Here is a 27223-nt window from a genome sequence, read left to right as displayed (position 1 = left end):
AAGGCCATTCCAGACCCATTAAACGCAAATCTCTGGGGTGGGGCCCAGGGGACTTCATTGAGCAGCCAAAGCTGAGGACCACTGGTCTAGGGGGAGAAAGCCACCAGGAAGCAGGAAAGAAGAGAGCAGGGTAGGGTCCATAACAAAGCCTTAGTGGGCCAAGCCTGTTCGCCTCACCGCTGTATATAACCGACTTCTAGGAGGAGAGGTGGACCTAAGTCACTGTAAGAACCTTGCAGAAGAAAGTTTACTCCCAGCTGTCTGGGAGGCCAGGTTTTATACCATGTGACCCTGCCCTCAGCCCTTGGCCACAGCTTCTTTGGCCAGGGGCCCCTAGGCCCAGAGTAACGAGTCTTCAGGCTGTCTGGCTACCTTTGAACTGCACTGTCTCTATTGGGCTGGAAAGAGTCTCTCAGCAATCTGAACTTGAAGTAAGAGATCAGTTGCTTGATGGTTGCTGCAGGCAGGAGGCCTTGAGGCCGGGTCTGGGCAGATGAGGCCGGGGTGAGTGGTGGGCAGGCCAGAGGTCTGAAGAGCAGAGGCTGTGGCCACAAGACACCAGATGGTGGGAGGATGGAAAGGTGTGCACACACCAAGTATAGCTGGGTTACTCTGCTAACCAAAACGCAAAGCTGGGTTTACAAGCCCTACGGGGGCCAGGCAGGTGACACAGATGCAGGTGAGCCAGGGATAGGACTGTGGGCTCAAAGTCATCCAGAGGGCAGTCCTGTGGAGCTGTGGCCGCTGCTCCCATGCAGAAAAGTCCCAAGAAGCCAGAAATTCAGAATTTAGTGTAAAATTGCCCCATTTTTGAGTATTGACAACTATTTTTCTTTTAATTAAAAACACGTTGTGGACAAAACATGCCCACAGGCCAAGGGCCGTGGGCGCCCACCCACTGGCCTCGGGAAGCTGGCTCCCTGCCCCAGTGAACTCCCTAGAGAGCCTATTCCCCTTATGACTCCTCCTAGAGCCTTCCAGTAATCTTGTTTGATCCAGCCTGCTTCCCTTGCAAACATCAAATCTTCGAAACTAGTCGTGGGGTATTTACATAAAGCCTTAAACGGTTTAACTTGCCTTGTCATCATTCCACATACACCAAACAATCCTGGTGCCTAATTGGATGGCAGGGGCTCTGGTGGCACAGTGGTTAAGAGTTTGGCTGCTAACCAAGCTGTTGGCAGTTTTAATATACCAGCTGCTCCTTGGAAAACCCTATGGGACAGTTCTACTCTGTCCTATAGGGTAGCTATGAGTTGGAATCGACTTGATGGCAATGGGTTTGTTTTGTTTTAATTTAATTTAATAGCAAGGAGCCCTGGTGGCACAGTGGTTAAGCGCTTGGCTGTTAACTGAAAGGTCAGTGGTTCAAACCCACTCGGGGCTCAGAGGGAGAAAAGACTTGGCAATCTGCTCCTGTAAAGATTATAGCCTGGGAAACCCTACGGGCCAGCTCTACTCTGACTCCACGGCACACAACAACAACAGCAATCTGATGGCACAGGACCAGGCAATATTTCTTTCTGGCATATATAAGGTCACCATGAGTTGGAGCTGAGATGACAGCTAACAACAACAACAATTTTTAATCCTGGGCACTTTGGCTCCAGTAGGGAAGCCCTGATTATTAAAGGGTACCAACCCATTTTGGGGAAGGGATGAACTGACAGCGTGGTCTATACAGCCACCCTGAGTGTGTCTGGTTAGTGGGGGACTGTCCCCAAGAGACTGGATGTCTCAGTGTGTGCCGACAAATTCTGTTTCCAAGTCTGCAAAGAAGAAGACGTTTCAGCCATGGGGTGACAAGGTTGGCCTGCAAATCTGCGAGGTCCCAGGGTTCTAGAGGGCTCCCAGCTCAAAAGAGGACTTTACTTTGGAAAGTAGGTATTATGGATTAAATTGTGTCTCCCTCGGAATTGTGTTGTAATTCCAAACCTCTATGTCTGCGGTTATAATCCCATTTGGAAGTGGACTGTCTTTGTTATGGTAATGAGCAGGATTAGCGTAGGGTGTGTTTTGAGTAATCTCTTACAAGATATAAAAGGATAAGATTAAGGAAGTAGAGATGGGGGAAGACAAATGCTGTGCTATGTGAAGATCACCAAGAAGAAGAGACAAGGACCTTCCTCCAGAGCCAACAGAGAGAGAAAGCCTTCCCCTAGAGCCAGCACCCTGAATTCAGACTTCTAGCCTCCTAAACTGTTAGAAACTAAATTTCTGTTTGTTAAAGCTTGTGGTATTTCTGTTACAGCAGCACCAGGTAACTAAGACAGTGGGGATCTCAGAGAAAGGCCACTAGCGGAGGTCCCAATCACATCACCTCCCCCATCACCCCACCTCTCTGACGCCACCTCTATATTGCACCTTCAAAAAACAGCAAACGTGGGGGGACTTTTTTTTTTTTAATTGTGGTGAAAATATGCATAATGAAACATATACCATCTCAATAATTTCTACATGTACAGTTCAGTGACATTGGTTATATTCTTCAAGTCGTCCCACGGTTCTTGTGACCCATTTGCAAATCATCCCACCACCATTCACATAAACTCATTGCCCCCTTAGCAAACACCCCCGCCCCCATCCCTGGTAACCACTGATAACTTCTGGTCTCTATACATTTGCCTGTTTCATATAAGTGAGATCATACAGTACTTGGCCTTTCGTGACTGACTTACTTCCCTCAGGCTCACCCATGTTGTGGTGTGCATCAGGACCTCATTTCTCTTACTAGCTGAGCAGTACTCCATTGTGTTTACATATCCCATTGTGTTTATCTATTCATTTGTTGATGGACATTCGGTTGTTTCCACCTTTTGGCTGTTGTGAAAAGTGCTCCAATAAACACTTGGTGTACAGATTTCTGTGTTCCTGCTTTTTCTTTTGGGTCTATACCTCAGATTGGAATTCTTGCTCATATGGTAGTTCTATGTTCAACTTTTTGAGGAAATACCAAGCTGTTTTCCACACTGGCCTCATCCAGTCACGGCTTCGGACACAGCCAGCCACCCTCCCTCCCCTCCTACTGCTGTCATGCAGCTGGGAGAAGCTGGGATACAGATAGACTGGGCTTCCTGGAGCAGGCCCTTTCTGCAGACACAGAGTAAACATTACACCTGTGACCTCGTCTCAGTCTCACGGAGGAGGGACGCACTGGGGAGGAAAGCCACAGAGCATGGTGGGGAAAGCCCCACTAGAACGCAGTAAACACGGTCTGTGTTGCAATCAGACGCCTGCAAGGAGGTGGAATGTGGGGCTGGAGCTCCAGGCAGAGGAGGCAAAGGGCATGAGGAGCCCTGGTGTGGAGGGAATGGCCTGGAGTCAGGGAGAAGGGGGCTGGGAGAGGAGGAGGGCTTGGCTGAGCAGAGGCAGGGCAGCCAGGAAGGTGGAGAGGAGAGAAGCAGCTGGGCAGCAGTATGCCGCTTGCTCTCCAAGACCACAAGCAGGGTGAGAACTGGAGAGGTCAGAAGTACAAGGCAGCGGGTGGCAAGGAGAGTTAGCCATCCTGGCACCAAGCAGCTTTAAAACTGCCCGGTGGACTCGCACGCCAGGCTCCCTGCTGTCTCAGGAATACACCTGCCCGCCTGCCTGTCAGACCTAGGGCCCTTGTGGTGGGGCAGGACATTCACCTCTCAACTCCCCAAAGGAGAAAACTCCAGCCCGGGGGTCTCCTTCCTCAGACTAACGTTCTCTAAGCACAGAGATGGACTCACCCCACTGACTAAGAGTTCCCGGGGTCAGGCCCATAGGGCTTAGAACCCCTGGGACCATGGTGATTGAGATTATCAGAAGGTACTGAGCTCCTACATGTGCCAGGCTCGGCTGGGCACTTACACACGCTGCCTGGTGTGGTTCTCACAACACCCGGAAGTAGATGTTTCCCATTTGACGATGAGAAAACTGAAGCTTAGAGAAGTGATGTCCAGAATGCACTTGAAGCCTGGTCAATCAGTTAGTTGACAAACTTATTGACCAGCTACTACTCTAGGGGCTGGGCATACAGCAGTGAAAGGTATTTTAGAGAGGGCGACAGAGAAACAAGGCAACAGACAAACGAGCAAAGTTCAACTAGTGAAAAATGCCAAGGTAATGCAGAGTGGCGTGTGTGTGCAGACACACACACACAGGCATATGCTACTGCCCCCGGGGGAGTCAAGGGAGGCCCCTGAAGAGATGACAGCCCTGCCCTGCCAACATTCAGGGGAAGGCCTGCCACACAGACAGAACAGGAGCACAAAGGCCCTGTCACCCAGCGGTGCTTTCTGTTCAGGGCCAGAGAGCAGGTAAGTGTAGCTGGAGCCGAGGGGTGAGGAACTGCATGGCAGGAGATGGGGGCAGAGGTGTGGGCAGAGGCCAGATTGCGCCAGCCTCATGGGCTTTGGCAAAGGGTGTAGATAGGAAGCTGCATGAAAGCACAGGGGGTGGGAGTGGTGGCAGGGAAGCCAGGCTATTATATGGGCATTCAGATTGGAAAAGATGAGGTCTAGAAGGGGTTGAAGGAACCCTGGTGTCGCAATGGTTAAGTGCTTGGTTGCTAACCAAAAGGTCAGCACTTCAAACCCACCAGCAGCGCCACAGGAAAAAAAGATCTGGTGATCTGTTCCCATAAAGATTCCAGCCTAGGAAACCCTATGGTGCAGTTCTACTCTGCCCTATAGGGTCACTGAGTCGGAGTCACAAGAGTGGGTTGAGGCAGGACAGTTGCAAGGAAAGGGGATGGAGTGATAAGGAGGGGTGTAGGGGAGGAGAGAGATGGGGGCCAGGTCCTTCTTTCCCTGTGAGACCCTCCTTAGGGCTGTCCTGGAGCCCACCACTCCCCTCTGTTGTTTCAGGTTTGAACACTGGCGCCCCACCCTCCCATCCCATCCCCCCCTCTGTCCCTGCCATGCCCTGGTGGCACTGGAAACTCCCTGCCTCTCCAGACATTCATCTGAGATGAGTTATTTGCCTCTGTCTCTCTCTGTCACCAGGGGCTGGGTCAGGCTAAGGGAGGCTGTGGATGCTGCTACTGCCCCTCTGCCCAAGCCCAGAGACATTGGGATTCTAGAATGCAGGGTGGCAGCCCACGTGACCAACTCACTTACTCAAAGTCCTGGTCCTCAGTATGAACTCCATCCAGACTCCCAGCCCACGTCCCAGGCCTTATTATGACCATAAGATGATCGGAGCTGGACAGTCACTTCCTCCTTATTCCTAAGCCATTTCTGCTTCTCCAACCATCTTGCTGACAAGACATGTTGCTCTAATTCCACTGATTCAAGACTTTCTATTCTTACCAACAAAGCATATCAGGCAGCTTACCCCTAAACATGCCTGAGCAGACACGGAATCTCTTAGAAGGCGCGCTGTGGGTACAGATTACCCAGCAGACAGTTTCTTCTGATTTTAATTCTATGAACTTCCTTCCTGGTCAGATGAATGCTATCACCGTAGTCCGGAAGGGCCTCCCGCAGAGCAGAGCATTCTAGGGCTTTGTGAAGGGACCCCCCCTCCACCCCCCGCAACGGGGCCAGGTCCTTCTTTCCCATGAGAGCCCCTCCTCAGGAATGTGGGGGGAGGGGCTCCTGGCCACTGGGGCCCTGGGCTGGGGCGAAGACAGGGTGGGGTCACGGAGGGGAGGTCCCAGAGTAGAGAGGGGCTGACCTATTTGGGCCTGACCAGCTGCTCTTTGCTTTCAAGCTCAGTGCTGCATCCCAGACCAGAATCGTGTTTTTAGAAGTACACATTCTCGGGCTCTGCCCCAGACCTACTCAGTTTGAAACTCTAGAGACAGGGTCCAGAAGCCCTTCAGGTGACTAGATTAGAAAGCACTCAAAATACACAGTGGCCACAACTGGCCAGCCATCCTGAAGATGGAGCAGGACCAGGCAGCATTTCATCCTGTTGGACATGGTGTCTTGACTTGATGGCAGCTAACAACAACAACAAGCAGGTTATTCTGATGCAGAATGGTGGCAAGAACTCGCCAGGAGTGGGAGTACCATTTAGAGTCCTGGCTGTCCAGTGGACTCTGCAGGTGGGGGGACACGGCAAGCTCCCCTGCCCTGGCGGTGGGGGTGCTGTTTCCATGTCTCCAGGTGTCAGTCCCAGGACTGGGTGAGACGATTTTGCAGACTCAGGCAGTGATGGAATTAGGGGAACACACATCTCAGAACTGCACAGTCAGAGCCTCCCCCCTTCCTCACGCGGCTCTTGAAGGAAAACAGCGATAAGTGCAGTTGCCTTGAAGGTCCTTGGGTAAAGCCACAGGGAGCTGCCAGCTTGCCTGAGTGAGTCAAAAAATTTAATGTACTCCACTTAGTCAAGGAGAGGGTCTCTGTGTGGTGCGGAAGGTTAAGTGCTTGATTACTAGTCGAAAGGTTGGACGTTCAAGTCTACCTGGAGATGCTCGGAAGACAGGCCTGGCAATCTGCTTCAGAAAGGTCACAGCCTTGAAAACCCAGTGGAACAGTTCTCTGCACACATGGAGGCAAAATGGACTTGGGGGCAACTAACAACAGCTAAGGAGAAAAGGTCTTTCCTTACCTTAAGCAGGAACCTTGGTCCCCAACAACACATTTTTCTATAACTGAGGGGATGGATCTTAGTTGGAACCCGCCGGCCTGGGACTTCTCCTCCCCCCATTATCGGGGTGGGGACTTTTCTGAGTCGCGTCATGCAGTTTCTGAGCAGGGTAAACAAACACAGGCCCCACAAGGAGAATCAAGGAACAATTACTTTTGTTTTGACGTATTTCCCTTTTTGGCAGTCCCGGAGGAGGTGTCCCAGGAGAACTGGTTTTTACCGACTCAAGCAAGACTGCCCCAGAAGGTTCCACTCCTTTCACACTCACCCAGGGTCTCGCAAGAGCCCGACCTTTGGCATACAATATCTCATTTATTAACCGAGGCTCAGGGATGTTAAACAAGCAGCCCGAGGTCACACAGCGGGTGGTGAAGTCGGCAGAGCTACGGCACGTTCCTGCTCTCTCGGGACCCCACCGGCTTCCCCGGACACCCGATTCAGCAAGGCTGGGCTGGGGCTGGGGCCGGGGCTGGGGCCGGGGCCTTCCGCCGCCGCCGCCCCGGTGCTCGAGGAATCTGCGCCCAGGGAGACGTCGTCCTCCGAGGTCCGCGGGCGAGGGAGTGACTGCAGGCTCCAAGGTCCGCCCGGTAACTCCTCCCCGAGTGCCCGATCCTCCGCCCCCGGGTCCCGAGACCCATCCCCCGTCGGGCCCGGTCCTTGCACCCGCGCGCCCGGTCCGCCCCCTCGGGCCCGCCCCCCACCCCGAGCCGCCCCCGCTGACTCAGCGTAAACCGAGCCTGGAGGGCGGCCGGGGCCAGCCGCGCCTGCCCGGGGTTAATTGCTCTGCTCCGAATGCGCCCTGCCTCCTCGCCCGCCCCCGAGTCGCGCCGCTCCGCCCCTCCAAGAGGTCCGGAGCCCGGGCGCAGGCGGCCGCAGCCGGTGGCAGGCGCAGCGAGGCGAGAGCGCGGCGCAGCATGACGGCCATCGCTGTGCAGGTAGCGCGGAGGCCGCGCGGGCCGGGGTGCTGCCCCGTCGTGGGGGGCGGGAGGGAGGGACCGGGGTCCGGACTGAGAGCGAGTCCCAGCCTCGGGCCAGGCAGGGGAGTGTCCCCGCTGTGCCTGCCACTGGTGCAAACCTGCCGTGTTTCCCGGAGTCCCGCGGTGGTTGGGCGGGAAGCAACTTGGGGGCGCCCGCCCCCGTCCGTTGCTCCGGCAGCGCCGTCTCCTCCGGGCTCTCCGCCCTGCTCGTTGCCTTGCAAGCACCGAGGCTCCCAAACTTCTCTAGGAAGGATTTCTCCGCTTCTCTTTGGGGTTCCGAGGTTCTGAAAATCCCAGCGACCTGTCGGTTAGGTTCGCAGGAGGGTTTCCTTCTTCCTAAGAAACAAGGCGCGTCTGTGGTGGAAGACCGACAGAATCCACTTGCAAAGAGAGGCTTGCCTTATGTAACAGGATGTCTTTCTTGAGAAGCCAGAACTTTCTGGGGGCGAGGATGGAAAGACGCCTCACCTCCTACAATCCGCGATTAGGGTGTTGCGGGGCGTGCGGACACCTCAAGAAAAGGCTGGGGACTCGGGAGCTTCCAGTCTCTGGCGAGGGAAGGGGCCCGCATCCCCGAAGATTTGGTTTCTCCTTAGACTGGTGCAAGATATTTATGTTGGCAAAGAACCTACACATTCCTATCTCCTCCCCTCCAGCCTGCTGCTCTCCAAAGGGAAGTCGGTTGTTGGCTGGACCACTACCCTGCAGGCCAGCTTCATTTACGTGCAGGCATTCCACCAGCTCGCCTCCTCCGGTCAGAAAGGAATATCCTGTTAATTATAGAAGCCCGTTTACTTGGCTTCCAAGTCCTCTGATCCCCAGAAAAACAGACTCAGGTAGATCCTGCTACCTCTATTTAATAGATGAGGTGTCTACCACAGGCTCCACCAGACGGAGTCCGGTACGACTAGATGGTGCCCGGCTACCACCACTGACTGCTCTGACAGGGATCGCAATAGAGGGTACAAGATAGAGCTGGAGAAAAATGTAGAACAAAATTCTAACTCAAAAAGAAAAACCAGACTGGAGAAATCTGAGAGTATGGCCCCTGGACACTCTTTCAGATCAGTAATGAGCTCACTCCTGAGGGTCACCCTTCAGCCAAAGATTGAACAGTTCCGTGGAACAAAACAAGACTAAAGGGGCGCACCAGCCCTGGGGTGGTAACTGGAAGGTAGGAGGGAACAGGACAGCTGGTAATAGAGAACCCAGGTTGAGAAGGGAGAGTTTTGACATGTCTTGGGGTTGTTAACCAATGTCGTACAACAATGTGTGTACTGTTTGATGAGAAACTAGTTTGTTCTGTAAACCTTCATCTAAAGTTCAAGAAAAAGGAAAAAAAAAAATTGATGAGGTAACTGAGGCCCAAAGGTGAAGGGAGTGCCCAAGGCCCTCAGGTAGGTGGCACAAACCAAAAAAAAAAAAAAAAACCAAACCCCGTGCCGTTGAGTCGATTCCGACTCATAGCAACCCTATAGGACAGAGTAGAACTGCCCCATAGAGTGTCCAAGGAGCACCGGGTGGATTCGAACTGCCAACCCTTTGGTTAGCAGCCGTAGCACTTAACCACCAGGGTTTCAAAGCGGCACAGTCGAGATTCAAATCTAGGACTTTGGGCTCCAAGTTCCTCACCTTTTTTCCTTTTCTTAACCAGAGAAACCCACCCACAGGCCACCTTCAACAAAGAGCCAAACCCACCGCCATCAAGTGGATTCCGACACATAGCGACCCTATAGGACAGAGTAGACCTGCCCCATAGTGTTTCCGAGAAGCAGCTGGTGGATTTGAACTGCTCACCTTTTGGTTAGCAGCCAAGCTGTTAACCACTGGGCCACCAGGGCTCCAGAGGCCACCTCAGGAATGCCTTTTAGGCAGGAATTTGGGTGCAGTGAGTTCGGCCTCTTTGTTCTGGGGCTTAGTCTTGAGTCATGAACAGGCTGCCTCTTGTGATAGGCCTGGGAGGAAGGGGACAAGCAGGGACTGGAGGGTAGGACTGGGTGTAGTCACCTCACAAGCAGTTTATGGTCCTGCCTGGGAGAGAGACTCATAAACATGGATTTATAAGAGGTATTGGGAAGGGAGTGCTAACTGAAAAAAAAAAAAAGCTAACTGAAGAGGTGGAAAAAGAGAGGCAGGATTAACTGCAGCAGAGAGGATGACTTGGTGCTGGGTGGAGGCTGAAGGCTGTTAGCACGGGAAGGGGAACTGAGTTGTCAGTGGAGGAGGAAGATAGATGCCTTGGGCAGGGGATGGGGAATGGGGTCAAGCCCGGCACTCTACCCTGAGCTGGGGTGCCTTATGGGCTTCCCAGCCAGGGGAGTGATTGCTCAATAGTAGTGTTGCTGTTGTTAGATGCGCTCGAGTTGGTTCATAGTGAACCTATAGGACGAAGTAGAACTGCCCCATAGGGTTTCCAGGGAGCAGCTGGTGGATTTGAACTGCCGACCTTTTGGTTTCCGCTCAGCTCTTAACCACTGTGCCGCCCAGGGCTCCATGATAATAGTAGCTAACACTTAATGACCACTTGACCTCCAGCCAGGGACTGTTCTAAGCACTTTACATGTCATAACGCGTTTGTCCCACAATGACCATATGAGATAGGTACTGTTATCTCCATTGTAGAGGTGAGGAAACGGAGGAAGAGAGAGAAACAAAGAAAGAGAGGATGAGAATGAATGCGAGTAACTTGCCAGAGGTCCAAGAAGCCAAAAAGCAGGCAGTGTGGCTCGTGACCGGCACCCTAGGATCCTGCCAGCAGGGCTGGGCCAGGCCAGGCTTCAGGGAACAGCCACCGACTCATTAGGAGACTGTTGAAGTATTTCAGACCGATTTCAGGCTAATGATGATGCCGAGGGCCTGACCTGAGCCTGGGCGCAGTGGGTGATGAGGGGAGACAAATATGGGAGACAGGTTGGAGGTTGGGGATGTGGGGAATGCCCAGGGAGGAGCCCAGGGTGCCCACTTGGGGCTGCTGGTTGAGGGGAGCCCACATGTAGGATTTCAGTGGAGGTGACAGTGGCAGTATGGGCGTGTGGTACAGGGGCTTAGGAGTGAGGACTCCAAAGTATGTCATTATTGTTACTAATAATATTAGTAGCTCTCACAGATGGGTCTGATTATGTGCCAGGCACCTTTACATACATGATCTCATTTAATCCTTGGGGATTTTATTGGTGGTCAGAGTTTAAGTGAAGCCCTAGGTTGGGATGGGAGGGGGAAAAAGATGAAATGATGTTCAGCTGTCTTCTCTTTCTGATCCCAGCGTAATGTCTGATGGCCTGGAGATCAAAGTCCAGTCTGTCCTCAGCAGAGGTGGGGCTGAGGAAGGGACAGCCTAGGCCTGTTCTCCACACAGTCTGACTTCTAGGGTCAGAAGGTTCCTGTGTGCTGTGGCTCTGTGACTTCCGTTCTCTGCATCTGGGATCTCCCATCTCAGGACCACATCCATCTATAGGGTTTTGTAACATGGCCAGGTGCCTCCGTGGCTACTGCTTTTATGCCAAGGTCACCAACCCCATTTTATAGATGAGACAAGGACCAAAGAGGTTAAGAAACTCACCCAAGGACAAACACCTTTAATGGTTGGTAGACTAGACATAGAGGTTTTCAAAATTCGCTTTTGGTTTGTTTCTTGGCAGTAAAGCCAAACCTGTTGCCGCTGAGTTGATTCCGACTCACAGAGACCCTGTAGGACGGAGTACAGCTGCCCCGTAGGGTTTCCAAGGATTCGAACTGCTGATCTTTTTGGTTAGCAGCCCAGCTCTTCACTGCGCTGGTGAAATTCATTGCAGACTTATCCTAGATCTCTTGATGTCTCAAGCAGGTAACGGGATCTTTTATAGTTGAGGAGTCCCTTGGTGGTAGAAAAGGTTAGTGTGCTTGGCTGCTAACTGAAAGGTTAGAAGTTCGAGTCCACTCAGAGGCACCTCAGAGGAAAGTTTGGGCGATCTGCTTCCGAAAAACCAGCCATTGAGAATCCCCTGGAGCACAGCTCTATCCTGACACACGTGGTTCGCACAGAGTCGAGTCAACTCCATGACAACTGCTAACAGAATGACAGGAGGGGGCCCGATCTAGGCTGCTTTGTCAGGAAAAACCTCTGAGGAAAAGACACTTAAGTGGAGATATGAAGAATGGAAAAAAGGAGACGGCTGAGGGAGCTAGAGAAAAGCCTTCCAGGAAGAGGGGCTGTAGGTCTGAGGGAGAAAAGCACTAGGCTTGTTCCGAGCAGGGAAGGAGGGCTGCTTGCCTGAGGGGGTGGGGGAGGGGTGTGGTGCTGGGAAGTCGGAGACAGAGGCTGGAGGGCCAGCTCACACTGGGCTTGTAGGTTCTAGTAAAGAGTTTTACTGTACGAAGTGTTTATTTCTGCTTTCGGGGTTGGGGATTGCCCCAGGATTGTGAGATAAGAGACAATTTACGGGACGCCCAGCCCAGCTGGCCAGGAGACAGGTGCAGTGGGTGGTGCGCTCCTCTGATGCTCGAAGCAGAGGTTGGAGGAATGCCTCTGTGGCTGCCCCACACCCCCAAGCTGCTAGAACAGACAGTTTGGTCGGCACGCTCTGGGTGGGGTCCAGGCTGAGCAAGACCAAAGGGCAACGTGCAAACAGAACTCAGTACTGAGGAAAACAAGGTAGTAACAGGGAGTCCTGGATGAATGTGGAAAGTGCAGAACCAGGTGGTGGGGGTTAGAATAAAACTGGAAGTGCAGGAGGGAAGTGCTAGAAAGATGGAGGGGGGGGGAAGTTAACACTGTACTAATATGGTATTTTCCAGGCGCTTTTTTTCATACTACCCTCCAAATCCTGCCAGGCAAGAATTCTTTTGCAGACAAAGAAATGTGCAAGGTCACACAAGCCAGCCAAGACAGGCTTTTGAATTGAGAACTGACTGGGATTTGCCAGCTCAATAGAATTTGGGTTTCTTAGCCATTAGAAGAGGGCCGTGGTGGCTCCATGATAGAATTCTCACCTTCCACAGGGAAGACTCAGGCTCAGTTCGTGGCCAGTGCACCTCAAGTACAGCTACCACCCGTCTGTCAGTGAAGGCCTGTATGTTGCTGTGAGGCTGAACAGGTGTCCGTGGAGCTTCTAGACTAAGACAGATTAGGAAGAAAGTCCTGACAATCTACTTCCAAAAACCAGTCAGTGAAAACCTTGTAGGTCACAATGGTCCCAGCCATAACCCATCACGGGGATGGCACAGGGCTTGCCATGAGCCAGGGGCAGACTTGAGAGCAGCTAACAACACCACCGCCCATTATAAAGCTTGTTAAAGAAACAAAGGTCAGGGAACTCTTACAAAAAACCCAGTGACCGCCTGATAAATAACTGGACAGTGAATGCTTATAGGTCTGGAATGGAGGGTGGATGACAGGCAGAATGGAGGGAGGGTTCCCCAAAGAACCTGGGTCTGAGCCATGTCTTGAAAGATGAGGAGGAGTTGATAAATAAAAGTAGGTGCTCCAGGCTTCACGTGAGACCAGAGAAGAACTATCGCTATGGGAAGTTGGAAGACATGTTGAAGAGAAAGTGATTCCCACAGGGTCTCAGGGGGATGTGGGTGGGGCCCCCACTGACATGGCTGCCTCCTTGTGTGTCTTGCAGGCCCGGAGGCTGCTGGCCCCTAGGAGGCCCCGCAGATCCTTCTTTGAGTCCTTTATCCGGACCCTGATCATCGTGTGTGCTGCCATGGCTGTGGTCCTCTCTTCCATCTCCATCTGCGATGGCCGCTGGCTCCTGGCTGAGGACCGCCTCTTTGGGCTGTGGCACTTCTGCACCACTGCCAACCAGAGTGAGCCACACTGCCTCCGAGACCTGAGCCAGACCGGTGTGCCCGGGTTGGCCGTGGGCATGGGCCTGGTCCGAAGCGTGGGCGCCTTGGCTGTGGTGGCGGCCATCTTTGGCCTGGAGTTCCTCATGGTGTCCCAGGTGTGCGAGGACCTCCACTCACGGCACAAGTGGGCCCTGGGCTCAGTGCTCCTCCTCGCCTCCTTTACCCTCTCCGCTGGGGGGCTCCTGAGCTTCGTGATCCTCCTCAGGAACCAGGTCACGCTCCTCGGCTTCACCTTGATGTTCTGGTGCCAGTTCACCGCCTCCTTCCTCTTCTTTCTGAACGCCCTCAGTGGCCTGCACGTCAACAGCATCACACATCCCTGGGACTGTCCAAGGAAATTCTAGAGCCCCCCTGGGGACATCAGGTTCTGCAGCGAAGTGTGGTCAAGATGGGACTTTTTCAAAATTTGACCTCTGGTTGGGGTAGGGGTGGGACAATGACCTTGAAACTGCTGCCTCTTAGCCGCTAAGCTTTGGGTGGTTGGCCAGAAATGGCCCCCAGGCCTTTGCAGCTGGTCTGCAGGGCCAGAGGCCAGGAGGTGCCTCAGTGCCACTGGCTGCACAGGCTGCCAAGTTATTAGGATGCTGATTTTAGAAGACAAAAAATATTTTAAAACTCTTCCTGAATCCTTCCCCTGAGGACTGGCTTAGGTTTGGAGGCAGGTAGGGTAACCAGTGCCGAGGCCAGCTGCACAGCCAAGTACAGTTCCTACCTGTTTGATTGACTCTTGCTGGTCTGTGGGCTTGGGGGATTCCTGGGGTCTCCTGGGGCTGCTAAGAGGGGATCACTCTTCCAGCTGAGGGTCCAGTTGGTGCCAGGGACTTTCTTCCACCAGTTCACAGGCCCTTTGTGGACATTTCCCTGGCTCCTCCTTTGTTCATACCAAGGGGGCAGAGTTCAGGATCTCCTCAGGAATTGATTTGATTTGACCTCTGCCCTTTGGGGGCCCCACAATCCCTGGGTAACCCTGGCTTCTAGCAGCCGCTCTGGTGACTGTGCCTGTGGGGATCCTGCCTCAGGGTGGCTTTCCTTTCTCCTTTAGCAAGCTCCCAGGAGGGTCCACCTGACCCCTAATACACAGTCCTCCCTGAGGTGAGCGTGTGTGTCCATTTATTTGCAAGGCTCACAGCCTCAGGCTGCCATTTTGGCCCTAGAAAATGGCTGTTTTTCAAGAGCATGGATCTTGACCTGCTGGACCCGCTGGCCTCTGTGAGGGTCAAGGGGGAATGGCCAGACCTCAGGTAATGATTAACCACTGTTCTGGGGGTGAGTGACGTGAAGGGGGGCTGGGAGCCAGTGGAGATTTCCATCCTTGCCGGCAGATCTGCATTTTTGTCTGTCAAATTGTCTGCTTTCTAGTCCCTTCTCTGCTCACAGCAGGTGGGGTTTTTTCCTTGGCTCACTTCATTCTATTCTGCCCCCACCCCATGACTTGCGGCTTCCACTGGGTTTCTTCTGGTGTGTGGGCTTCCCTTGTCTAGCCAGGTCCCTTCCTGGGCTGGGTTGAGTGCCTATACATACGTCCACAGTGATTTTTAAAACTTTTATTCAAGGTACACAGAGTCCATGGAGATCACCTGGGAAAGGTGTCTGGACTAATTGGTTTTACAAAGAACAGAGCTCGTCAAAACTACATCCAGGCTCAGAGTCTTAGCCCTGGAAAATGGGAATCTGGCCTTTTCACATCAGGAACAGTCCACAGCTGCAAAGGGGTGACCCCCCCAACCCCCTAGTTTGCAGGCGGGAGTAGCAGAGCTGGGGACCCAGGCCCAGCACTTGTCCAGGTCACAAAGCCAGCACTGGACTTTGGGCCCCTCACCAGCAAGATGCTGTCTTCTATACACGAGGGACAGGAGTTATCTGGGTGTTGGTCCAGATCGCTTTCCCCTGAGCACTGGTAGGTGCAAAAGGTTAAGCATTCAGCTACTAACCAAAAGGTTGATGATTCAAACCCACCTAGAGGAGCCTTGGAAGAAAGCCCTGATGATCTACTTCTGAAAGAACACAGCCATTGAAAACCCTATGGGGCACAATTCTACTCTGACACACGGGGTCCCCATGAGTTGGAATAGACTCAATGGCAACTGGTTTGGAGCACTAAGAAGTTTTGTTTCGTAAGAAAACTGAAGTATTTGGTCCTCTTTAATTCTCACCATTGGAGGGAATGTGGTGCTGATGCTTAAGGGAACTGAGACCAGGCAGTGTAAAGGGTGAGACTGAGCTGGTTGACTGCCCTGGAGCCGAGAGGTACAGAGAGAGAGGCCGCAACCTCTCAGTGCCTGGGAGTGGGGCCAGGGAAAGCCCAGACACAGCCTCGGAGTACGGGATTTGAAATAAAAAGGCCCTGGACTAACTGCCACCTCGTTATATGGGCAAGTCACAGGACCTTGGGGAACCTGTTTCTCATCTACAAAAATGTCCATTCCCTGCTCTATCTGCCTCTGGGGAAGGAGTGGTAAGAACAGAGGTGTGCTTCAGGCCTCCTTAGGATTACTAAAAGGCAACTGTGGGACCTGGGGCCCCAGCCTCCACTGTGACTCAGGTTAGCCTGTCTTGGAAGGCTATGAGTGAGAGCTGCTGGGCAGGTGAGCTACGGTGGGAGGGGGGAGGGCCTGCCTAGGGCCAAAGGTCCTCGATTTCTCTTGTTAACTGGGCTTCCACCTTGTCCCTGAAGGTGGGGCTGAGGGTCAGGAAGCCCTTCTCCAGCAGGAAGGGTCAGGACTGAGCCACAGCACCAGGGCAAGCAGACTGACAGATGCATGACCAAATCTCACCCTATACAGACTTTGTCCCTGCCCCTCCTGGAACCCCTGAACCGCTCTTCCCCTCTTGGCCTCTGTTCATGTCTCTCAGATGACGCTGGTCCTACAGGTGCCCCGGCTCTGCTCTGAGATGCTGGCCTTGGTGCTGTGGGTGAGACCACTGGTGCCATTGCTGAAGGAGGAGTTGAGGGCCACAGGATGCATGGGGAGCTCATGGAGGTGCCACTGTCGCCATTTCCTCTGAACCTCCAGCTGAACCTGTCCGCAGAGACAGCTCTCAGCCCAGGAGGGAAGAGCCACCTGTGGCCAGAGCCCCACTCACTCCCAACAGGGGCCTCTGCACAGGCCCTGCCACTCCTGCCCAGTTGGTTACCCTGCCCCTCCCACAGGCCACGTGGTTGAGCGTTCCCATCACCAATATCCCGTAGCTACTGAGGGCTAGGAGTCCCTGGGCACTGTAAACAGTTAACACACTAGGCTGCTAACTGAAAGGTTTAAGTCCACCTAGAGGTGCCTTGGAAGGACGTCCTGGTGATCTACTTATGAAAAATCAACCACTGAAAACCCTATGGAGTTAGTTCTATGCTGACACACATACGGCTGCCGTGAGGGTCGACTCGAGAGCACCTGGTTTTTATTTTTTGGTTTACTGAAGGCCGACTACCCTGAGCACTTCCATCTGAGGTCTCATTTCATAGTGTCCCGAAGAAGGGGCTCGTGGTTTGTTTCACAAACTGCAGAACTCAAACAGATATCATTCGGGACAATTGATTCCCATGAAATCACCCTAGCACAGAAGGGACGTGGGAGTCAGAAAATTGCTCTTGAGAAATTTCCTTCAAAATCCTCAGCTAAGGCGGCACATCTGAAGCCTTGGAGGCCACGCATGATGTTTGATTTTTGGAAAACACCAGAGGTTCTTCCCATTCAAGCGTGGCGAACTAGGTAGAGAGTCAACAGTCACAGAAAGGTATTACTCGTGTAATACTGTGTTCAACTCGTGTTGATTGCATAGTGTGCCTGGGCCAGGGCCCTGTGTACTGACCCAGACGCTCTGTGTAAGGGTCAAGTCCTCCAAGGAAGTGTGCAGCCCCCAGGGAGTGAGTCCACACTCACCTGAAGGCCTCTGAGGACCGAGTTGCAGGCATTTCATCTGAGTTCCTCACTTTACGCCTGGGGATACTGAGGCCTACCCATGAAGCAGGCTGCAGAGCCTGGTATCTGGTTGGGGTGCCTGCACCTTCTTCCTGCATTTCCTGACCGTGTCCAGGAATCACCCAGAGTGCTTCTTAAAACCCATTCTCAGGCCCCAACCCAGGCCTGCCGAATTTCTGCTGACTCCGAAACGGGGGCTAGGGCCCAGCAAAACCAAACCAAACCCACCGTCATTCCCCATGTGTTACAGAATAGAACTGCTCTACGGGGTCTGCTTGGCTGTAATCTTTACAGAAAGCAGATCACCAGGCCTGTCTTCCTCAGTACCAGTGGGTGACTTCCAACTGCCAGCTTTTCAGTTAGCAGTTGAGCATAAACCATTTGCCCCACGCAGGGCTCTGCTGTCTGTCTTAGCAAGCCCTCTGGTGATTCTGCTATGTGTGTTAATGAGTTCAGATTTCTAGACCATAGAGACTGGTGTCCAGACCCAAGCCACAAGGCCCAGGCCTCCCCAGCCTGGACCCCACAACCCCCTTCTTCACGTCTCCCTTTCCACCACCCTCCCTGAACTGAAATCTGGTGGACAGAGAGCTCTCCCAGGCACCGAGCAGCCACGGACACTCACCTCCCCATTGAGGAAGCAGTAGAGGACAGCCACCACCAGGCCCTACAGAGGGAGTATAGAGCAGGGGGTTAGCTCAGGTGTTCAGGCTGGCCTGGGCAGCTCCTCCCCCAAGCCCTTCCCTCCTGGAGGAAGTGTTCCCGGGTCTTCCGGCCTCTCTCCCATCATGGCTCTCACCTCATACAAAGTAGGGCTACCTCCTCTGCCTCCCTGCCCTCCCCACTAGTGCCCTGGCTATGCCTGCATCACAGACTGTGAGCTCCTTGCGGGCAAAGACCAGGTCCCCATCCCCAGTGTCTAGCATAGGACCTCACACACATGTAGTATCAGTAACATGAAGACATGGGGCCAGGCAAGTCACATTGAGTAAGGCGGCCTGTCTGCGAGAAGGGACCTGATGCCTGCCAGGTCCAGTGGGAGAGGCAAGTCAACCAGGCTGGCCTTTTGAGACCATAATCTTTGTGGAGTTTGTCGTTCAAGATGTCGTGGAAATCTGGAGCCATTTAAACACCGGCAACTCATTTAAATTGAAAAGGTCATCAGCAGCAGGTTTGACCTCTGTGTTTGAGGGACAGGTGATGGATCTCCTGGGTTAGGGGTTCCTCTGGCTCCTGTGCTTTATGTTCCCTGGCTTTGTGAGGGTCCCTGGGATGATGCTCTGCTGCTAACTGAAAGGCTGGTGGTTCGAGTCCACCCAGAGGCCTGCTGATATACTTCTGAGAAATCAGCCATTGAAAACTCTGTGGAGCAGAGTCCTACTCTGACACACATGGGGTCGCCATGAGTTGGGGTCGGCTCAGTGGCAACTGGCGGAGGTGGTGGTGGCCAGACAGACGGAGTGAAAGGCCCGCTTTGAAACAGAGCATATCTGGATTTGTTACACAACCTGGCCACTTAGTAACTGGGGGATTCTGGAATGCTGGCCTAAGTCCCAGGAGGTATGTGGGAGGACCCGCATCATAGAGGTAAGGCAGGACTGGAGTTGTGTCTGCTTGGCTTTTAGGTCCTGGGACCCAGGGACACTTTTTCACTGCATTCAGGGAGAAGTAGGAGGCCAGGGAGAGGGAAAGTTAGCTCCTCCCGAGGCGTATAGAGGGCATGCCACACATGGGCCAGCAAGCTTGATAAATTCCACAGTTATTATACCATCATCGAAAATGAAGTTCTTGAAGCATTTTAATGACATGGAGAAATGTTCAAGACGGTTATGAGAGGGAATTAAGCAAAACAAGCAGGATACGAAACACACCATGATGCCAATTATATGTGCGTGTGTCTTCATGAATAGAAAACAAGAAGTAAATACACCAACATTTTATCAGAGGCTGTTTCTCGGTTATGAGATCATAGATGATTTTGTGTGTTTGTTCTTACATTTCCTTATTTTCCAACGTTTCTCTAATAAGCAAATATTATACAATCAGAAAAAGCTTATAAACTAGTTTTTTAAAGTGTATGACAGTGATAATGGGATTGGGGTTGTGTGTGTTCCTTTTTAAGCCCCTGTTTTAAAAATATACACACAAAAAAAACCAAACCCACTGCCACTGAGTCAACTCTGACTCACACTGACCCTAGGACAGAGTAGAACTGCGCCATAGGGTTTCCAAGGCTGTAACCTTTACGGAAGCAGACTGCCACATCTTCCTCCTGTGGAGTGGCTGGTGGGTTTGAACCACTGGCCTTTTGGTTAGCAGCTGAAAGCTTAACTACTGTGCCACCGGGGCTCCTTAGAAATACATACAGATAATATGATGGCTAGGATTTGCTTAAAATAATTGAGGGGTGGGCGATGTGGAGGAGTGGGTGGGGACAGAGATGAAACAAGGTAGGCCGTGGATACATGGGTAATTATGGAAGCTTCGTGATGGTTACATGGGGCTCCTTATACTATTCTCTTCACTTTTTATATATGGACGACATTTTTTTGCTCGGCTACAAACCAAAAGATCGGCGGTTTGAATCCACCCAGAGGCATCTTGGAAGAAAGGTCTGCTGATCTACTTCTGAAAAAATAAAAAAAAGCCATTGAAAATTCTATGGAGCACAGCCCTACTCTAACACATATGGGGCTGCCATGAGTTGGAATTAACTACACAGCAACAAGTTTGTGTGTGTGTGTGTATAAACCTGTTGCTGTTTTGATTCCAACTTGTGATGACCCTATAGGACAGAGTAGAACCACTCTCATAGGGCTACCAAGGAGCGACTGGTAGATTCGAACTGCTGACCTTTTGGCAAGCAGCCGGACTCTTAACCACTGTGCCACCAGGGTATATATATATCTATGTAAAGACAAAGATTCCTTTTTAAAAGATGAATAAAATCGACAAGTCTTTAGCTAAACCGACTAAGAAAAAAGAGAAGATGCAAATATCTAAAAGTAGAAATGAAAGTGGGGACATTACAACAGACTTTTTTTTCTGTAGAGAGGAAAACTACCATCAAAGGATACTATAAACAATTGCACACCAACAAATTACATAACTGAGGAAACAGACAAATTCCTAGAAACACATAAGCTTCCTACATTGACTCTAGAAGTAAGAGAAGATCTCAACAGACCCATAGCAAGTGAAGAGACTGAATCAGTAATCAAAAACTTCCCAACAAAGAAAACTCTGGACCAGATGGCTGCACTGGGGAATTCTTCTAAATCTGCACACAAGTGGCTCCAATCCTTGTTCCCAGAAACACCCAGTGCCGTCCAGTTGATTCCGACTCATAGCGACCCTATAGGACAGAGTAGAAGTGCCCCGTAGAGTTTCCAAGGAGCGCCTGGCGGATTCGAACTGCCGACCCCTTGTTAAACTTTTCCAAAAAACGGAAGGGGGGAAAGTTCCTTAAAAAAAAAATTTTTCAAGATCCTTTTACTTTATAAATTTGTCTATGTGAGAACATTAAGAAAGTGCTTTTGATTTTCTCTTGACAAATCATTTCCTCAGAGTGAACCTGGGTGTCCCACACCTCCAACCAGAAGCCCCAACTCTGGGGGACAGAAAGTTCCTGTCCATGCAAGGAGGCCGAATCTACGTCTCTATGCTCTCAGCGCAGTCATTTCCCACTTCTGTGACCTTGATGAAGGCCATTTACCTGTCTAGTCTCAACTCCCCACTTGCTAGATGGGCGGAATAACTCATTGTGCTCGCCGCCTCTATGGATGGCTGCAAGAGCAGTGTGGATGGGAGCCCCCTGGCGGAGATAAAAGGCATGGCGGCTTACACCGGAGTGGGTTCCTGGCGGTCTGAGGCCCTGGTGGAGGCTCTGGGCAAGGGCGCCGCTCAGTTCTTAGGATTCCAAGTCTTTAGCAGGGAGAACCCTGGGGCGGGGTCTGAAGGCGCGGGCTAGGGCAAGACCTGACTGCATTCACCCATGTGCTCCCAGTGAGGCTGGAACCCGCGGCTGACAGGAGGAGGACTCCGGCTATGCCGCCAGCCCCGGCAGGATTCCGTCGACCGTGGCAACGTTGTTGAAGACTGGCTGGCTGGCTGGCTGGCTTCCTCAGGAAAACGCGCTGGAGACGTTTCTCTCGGATCGCAAAGCTTGTGATCACGGGGCTGCTTCGGGGAACTGTTGTTTTGATCTCGCTCTATTTATTTCTACCCCTACCAGTTCCTGTGGAGTCAGTTCGAATTCAGGGCAAGCCCACGTGTGTCAGAGTAACACTGTGCTCCGTGGGTTTTCCAAAGCCGATTCTTCAGAAGGACATCAGGCCTTTCTTCCAAGGTGCCTTCGGATGGCCTCGAACCTCTAACCTTTTGGCTAGCAGGGGAGCGCGTTAACCTTTTGCGCCACCCAGGGATGCCTTAAAATTTTATATTATGGATACTATAAATCTTGAAACCCATTGCATTTCTGTCTGTGCTTTAGCTGCCAGGAAGCTCTAAAGCGAACTTATGATCCACCTATCTCACATTTATGGGGCTTTATCAAATTTGTTTCTGTGTATGAACTCAGCTCTGGCTCTGTTTCCTTTTTTCACTGATCCCCCTCATGTCCTTATTTTATTTTTGTCCTCTTTTGCTTTTTTTTTTTTTTTTTCCTGAAAGCTGCATCACATTATGTTTGAAAGGAAATAGCTATGAGTAAATAAATAACGTTGTGAAATTTGGAATTTAGATCAGTCCCAGAGAAGGTCCCTTCTGTCCCAATATGTTTACTATTTTTTTTTAATTTTACAACATCTCGATAGGTGATTCTCCATCCCTTTATTAAGGTTTTTTTTTTTAAAGAACAAGTTGTGTATGCCCATGATTTTACAGAGTCAAATGATTCTTGTATCAAAAAACAGCAGCCTCCTGACACCCCCGCCCCATTTCCTGTTTCTGGGAGGCAACCACTTGAAACTCTTAACTGATTATAAATAATATGCTGATGTTGCTACTTCCGGATTGTTTAGTTTGGGGCATTTTCTATGGACTTCCCATTATGAAGATGTGGATATTGCATGCTTGGAAACACCCCACCACCCCCACTGCTCATCCCCCACCGCCTTCCCTCTGTCCGTGTTGATGTCTCAGTAGTCAGTGTTTACAGTATTTTGACTATGTATATGCTGTTGGTGGCCACTCATCTATCAGTTTGTCTTACTATGAGGATTTGCATGTTACTGTATGCTGGAGGAGCCCTGGTTGTGCAGTGGTTAAGAGCTCGGCTGCCAAACAAAAGGTTGGCAGTTCGAATCCACCAACCACTCCATGGAAATCCTATAGGGCAGCTCTACTTTGTCCAACAAGGTCGCTTTGAGTCAGAATCAACTCACTGGCAATGGTTTTTATCATGCTGGAAGCTATGGCACCGGTATTTCAAATACCAGCAGGGTCACCCATGGTAGACAGATTTCAGCAGAGCTTCCAGACTAAGACCAACTAGTAAGAAAGGCCTGGCAATCTACTTCTGAAAATTAGTCAGTGAAAATCCTATGTATCACAACAGATTATTGTTGAAGATGAGCCCCCTAGATTGGAAGGCACTTGAAATACACAGTGGCCGCAACAACGGACTCAAGCATACCACTGGTCAGGAGATGGGGCAGGACTGGGCAACGTTTCATTGTGCTGTACATGGGGTTGCCGCAAGTCGGAGCCAACTTGACCACAGCTAACAACAACAACCATGCTACTGAGAACTACATAATGCCATGCTTTTACTTTGTTTTCCCTGGAGTCAGTCTCTCTCTCCTTGGTTTCTGCTTTGTTTATATCCCACCCCATTTGACTGGTGGAAACCCTGGTGGCGTAGTGGTTAAGTGCTATGGCTGCTAACCAAAGGGTCGGTAGCTGGAATCCACCAGGCGCTCCTTGGAAGCTCTATGGGGCAGTTCTACTCTGTCCTGTAGGGTTGCTATGAGTCGGAATCAACTCGACGGCACTGGGTTTGGTTGGTTTTGGTGTTTGACTGGTGGTAAGCTCGGGTCCCACTCTGGGTCACACAGCACAGTGAGGTCCTTCCCCTCCTTCTCTTGGGTCCCTGACAAATGAGGCAACTGCCTTCTCGAACCTCATGCTGGACTCTTCCGGAACCCTGGCTTGCTGTCTCCAGGGCCTCCGTGTCTTTATAAGGAAAGAAAGAACGTCCCTTTTGAGTGTAAAGTTACAGTCCCCAAAGCTTACCTGGAATGAGCCGAGGGCCAGTTCAAAGAACAGCTGGATCTCCATGGCGCCCTCTGGGGAAAAGGCGAAGACCATGTAGTGGACTCCAAAGAGGGGGATTAGCAACAGGGTGGACTTGGCCAGCCGCCTGGGGACAGAGAGCCACTGAAGTCTCTTGCTGTGTGGCGAGCCCCCCTCTCTCCTGGCCTAGTCTTGTCTCTTCAGACCCCATCTTGAGGCTGAGTGCATGGGGTTTTGCAGCAGTGGCCCCCAAACTTTTTTTTTTTTACTTTGGAATATCTCTAACCCCCACATACACATCACCCAGGTATATTTATCAACTCATGGCCAGTCCCCAAAACTTTCTGATCTTGCCTCTCTACCTGTAAAACAATTTGAACAGGTACCCACCTAGATAACTTTATTTATTTATAAATTATATGTAGGTATTACTGCCACTCTGTATCTTACATATTATTAGCAAAGCTAGCTTTCTTATTGGTTAGGTCATATTTTCTATAAGGAGTTCTTTTATTTTCTTCCCAGACTAGGGTTGCCAAATTTAGCAAATAGAAATACAGAATGCCCAGTTAAATTTTAATTTCAGACTGTGTCCTGGTTTTTATCTGGCAGCTTTCTCCCACATCTCAAGCTCCACCGACTTTGGAGACCTCTGCTCCTGGGACACCCTGGAAAATTTGTCACTGAGTAACCTGACCACTGCTGCAGCCTCCAGAAGTCTCTACCTCAAAACTCAAAACATCATGAGAAAACCTCTGGCTGACAGTCATTTGTCTTTAACATCTCTTTTTACCATCTTAAAAGTTTTAAAATATTTTTGGATCACATATCTTGAAAATGTATTGAAGGCAAGATCACTCTCCCCTGAAAAACACACCTACCTACACAATCTTGCATGCAATTTTAGAAGTGTTAAAAAGCTTAAAGTATTAAAAAAAAACTTTAAGGACTAAGGTGCACCTGACCCAAGCCGTGGTGTTTTCAATCGCCTCATATGCATGCAAAAGCTGGGCAGTGAATAAGGAAGACCGAAGAAGAATTGATGCCTTTGAATTATGGTGTTGGTGAAACATACTGAATATGCCACAGACTGCTAGAAGAACGAACAAAACTGTCTTGGAAGACGTACAACCAGAATGCCCCTTAGAAGCAAGGATGGGGAGACTAAGTCTCACATACTTTTGACATGTTATCAGGAGGGATCAGTCGCTGGAGGACATCATGCTTGGTTAAGTAGAGGGTCAGTGAAAAAGTGGAAGACCCTCAATGGAATGGACTGACACAGTGGCTGCAACAGTGGGCTCAAGCATAACAACCATCATGAGGATGGCGCAGGACAGGGCAGTGTGTCGTTCTGTTGCACACAGGATCACTATGAGTTGGAATCAGCTCAACGACACCTAACAACAACAAAAACAACAATGTGCCCCACACCCAAAGCCCATCCTCAGACTCCCCAGCCTTGCTCCAAGGATAAGAATGGCCTGAGATTTCTTAAATCCTCACCCCCAGGGCAGTATCTAAGGGTTCATGCTGGTGTCCATTGCCCCCTGTTGACATTGCAAACGCCCTGGGACTAGGTCCACAACTTTCCCTTTTCCTCCATTCCCAATAGTGCCAGTACAAGCTAGGTAGACAATAAATGCTTGCCGAATGACTGGGTGTGTCTAGGTCTTCACACTTACTTGTAATGGTGTACTTCGTTTCCTCTGGTTTCCTGAGTTTTAAGTTTTTTCATCAGGATTCTTAGTATGTTTATAAAAAGGATGAAATTAACCTACAAAACACAAGGCAGAGGTGGGGCTGAAGAAGGCGTTTTTGCTTTCCTTGCCAGCTGCCAGCTCTCCTGGTCCTGTTCCCTGGACTTGAGCACAAGGAAAGCATTGTAGACATCACATCCAGGGTAGCTCATCACTGCTGCCCCCTTCCCGGGCTCCCCAGAGTCTTGCTGAAACAAACCGATGGTGGGCAGCCTAAAAGCCGTGGCTGGAGCAACACCTCCTCCTACCACTGGGCTGCAAAACTCCAGGGTCTGCTCAGCTGCAGCACAGATCGTTGCCAGATGCCCTCATCATCCCCTCCCCGCCACGAGGTTTCCATTTCCTGATTTTTAGAAGTAGATCACCAGGCCTTTCTTCCTCGTCTATCCTAGTCTGGAAGCGCCTCTGAAACCTGTTCAGCATCACCGCAACACAGAAGCCTTCACTGACAGGCAGATGGTGGCTGCCTTGGAGCAGCAGGCATCAGGAGCCCTTTCGGTGTTCTCACACTTCAATGTACGTTGGGAGCCCCTGGGGATCTTGTTAGAACGCAGGTCTGAGGTGGGTCCTGAGATTCTGCAGTTCTAACAAGTTCCCAGGTAATACCAATACTACTGGTCTCTGGAATACATTTTGAGTAGTGTTGTGGATTGAATTGTGTCCCTGTCAAGAAATATGTTTAGGTCCTAATCCTTGGCACCTGTAAATGTGACCTATTTGGAAATAGGGTCTTTGCAAATGTAATCGAGTTCAAATGAGTTTATACTGGATTAGGGTGAGTCCTAATCCCATGGCTGAGGCAGTGGCGATTCCATGGTAGAATTTTCACCTCCTGTGCAGGAGACCTGGGTTCAATTCCCAGCCAATGCACTTCTTGCACAGCCACCATCCGTGTGTCAGGTGGTGGTGTGTGTGTTGCCGTGACGCTGAACAGGGTTCGGCGGAGCTTCCAGGCTAAGGTGGAGTAGGAAAAAGGGCCCCCGGCAATTTAGTTCCGAAAATCAGCCAGTGAAAACTCTGTGGATCGCGAGGGTCTATTCTGCAATCAGTTATGGGGATGGCAAAAGACCAGGCTGCATTTGGGGTCACCCGGAGTCGGGCGGACTCCATGGCTGCTAACAACAACAATCCAGTGACCTGGTGTCCTTAGAAGAGGGGAACGTGGACACAGAGACACAGGGGAGCGGGCTACGTGAAGGCGGAGGCAGAGACTGGAGTGGTTCGTCTACCAGCCAAGGAGCGACGACTGCTAGCCCCATCAGAAGTTAGGAAGACGTGAGGAAGGGTCCTCCCCTAGAGGCTTCAGAGGGAGCGCGGCCCTGCTGACACCTTGATTTCGGACTCCAAAACTCTGAGAGAACACATTTCTGTTGTCTTAACCCATTAAGTCTGTGGTACTCTGTTGTAGCAGCCCTGAGTAACTAAAACAAGCAGCGAGGCTTTAAAGCAGGGCTTCTCAGACTTAAGAGGAGGACTGCTAGGCTCCACCCCTGGAGGTTACGCTTCAGTAAATCTGGGGTGTTGTCAACTCATATCGACCCCATGTGACAAAGTGGAACTGCCCCATAGGGTTTAGAACTGCACCATAGGGTTTGGTAGGCTCTAATCTCTACAGGAGCAGATCGCCAGGTCCTTCTCCCGTGGAGCTGCTGGCTGGATTTGAACTGACAGCCTTTCGGCTAGCAGCTGAGTGTTTAACCTTTGTACCACCAGGGCTCCTTCAATCTGGGGTAAGGCCCAAGATTTTGTATTTTTAACAAACCACCAGGTGATGGTCTGGGGACTACACTTTGAGAACCACTCCTTATGAAGTCAGTTTGCAGCTTAATCACCTTCTCCAGGAAGCCATCCTGGATAACCTCCCCTTCCTGACTCTTCTTACCTGGATATGCTTACTGTCTTTAGGAACCATATTGCTGTGTAAGGGCATTTAAAGTAT

At 51.2% G+C, this 27223-nt stretch overlaps 2 protein-coding genes across 2 annotated transcripts in view; one reads left to right on the top strand and one right to left on the bottom strand.

Moving 5' to 3' along the window:
• Nucleotides 1-7292: 7292 nt before the first annotated feature.
• TMEM37 (transmembrane protein 37) lies at nt 7293-14464 on the top strand. Its single transcript, XM_049889167.1, has 2 exons — nt 7293-7499; nt 13145-14464. The coding sequence occupies exons 1-2, from the start codon at nt 7479-7481 to the stop codon at nt 13715-13717; spliced, it is 594 nt and encodes a 197-aa protein (XP_049745124.1). The 5' UTR covers nt 7293-7478; the 3' UTR covers nt 13718-14464.
• A 1600-nt stretch (nt 14465-16064) lies between these two features.
• The window catches only part of SCTR (secretin receptor), a 68221-nt gene continuing 57062 nt past the window's right edge, over nt 16065-27223 (bottom strand). Inside the window, exons 10-13 of the mRNA XM_049888134.1 lie at nt 25210-25301; nt 23525-23651; nt 17916-17957; nt 16065-16393 (exon numbers count right to left, since the gene is read on the bottom strand). Coding sequence (XP_049744091.1) covers nt 16223-16393; nt 17916-17957; nt 23525-23651; nt 25210-25301 — 432 coding nt within the window. The 3' untranslated portion in view covers nt 16065-16222. The remainder of the gene's footprint in view (nt 16394-17915; nt 17958-23524; nt 23652-25209; nt 25302-27223) is intronic.

Source organism: Elephas maximus, chromosome 6 (assembly GCF_024166365.1).
Source record: "Elephas maximus indicus isolate mEleMax1 chromosome 6, mEleMax1 primary haplotype, whole genome shotgun sequence".
Classification (NCBI taxonomy): Eukaryota; Metazoa; Chordata; class Mammalia; order Proboscidea; family Elephantidae; genus Elephas; species Elephas maximus.
This window is presented reverse-complemented; position numbering and strand designations above follow the sequence as displayed.

Bases quoted from the DNA above. Each gene is read 5' to 3' on its own strand.
- TMEM37 (XM_049889167.1), top strand. From the start codon at position 7,479: ATGACGGCCATCGCTGTGCAG. The intron at 7,500-13,144 runs GTAGCGCGGAGG...TGTGTCTTGCAG, and splicing joins TGACGGCCATCGCTGTGCAG to GCCCGGAGGCTGCTGGCCCC.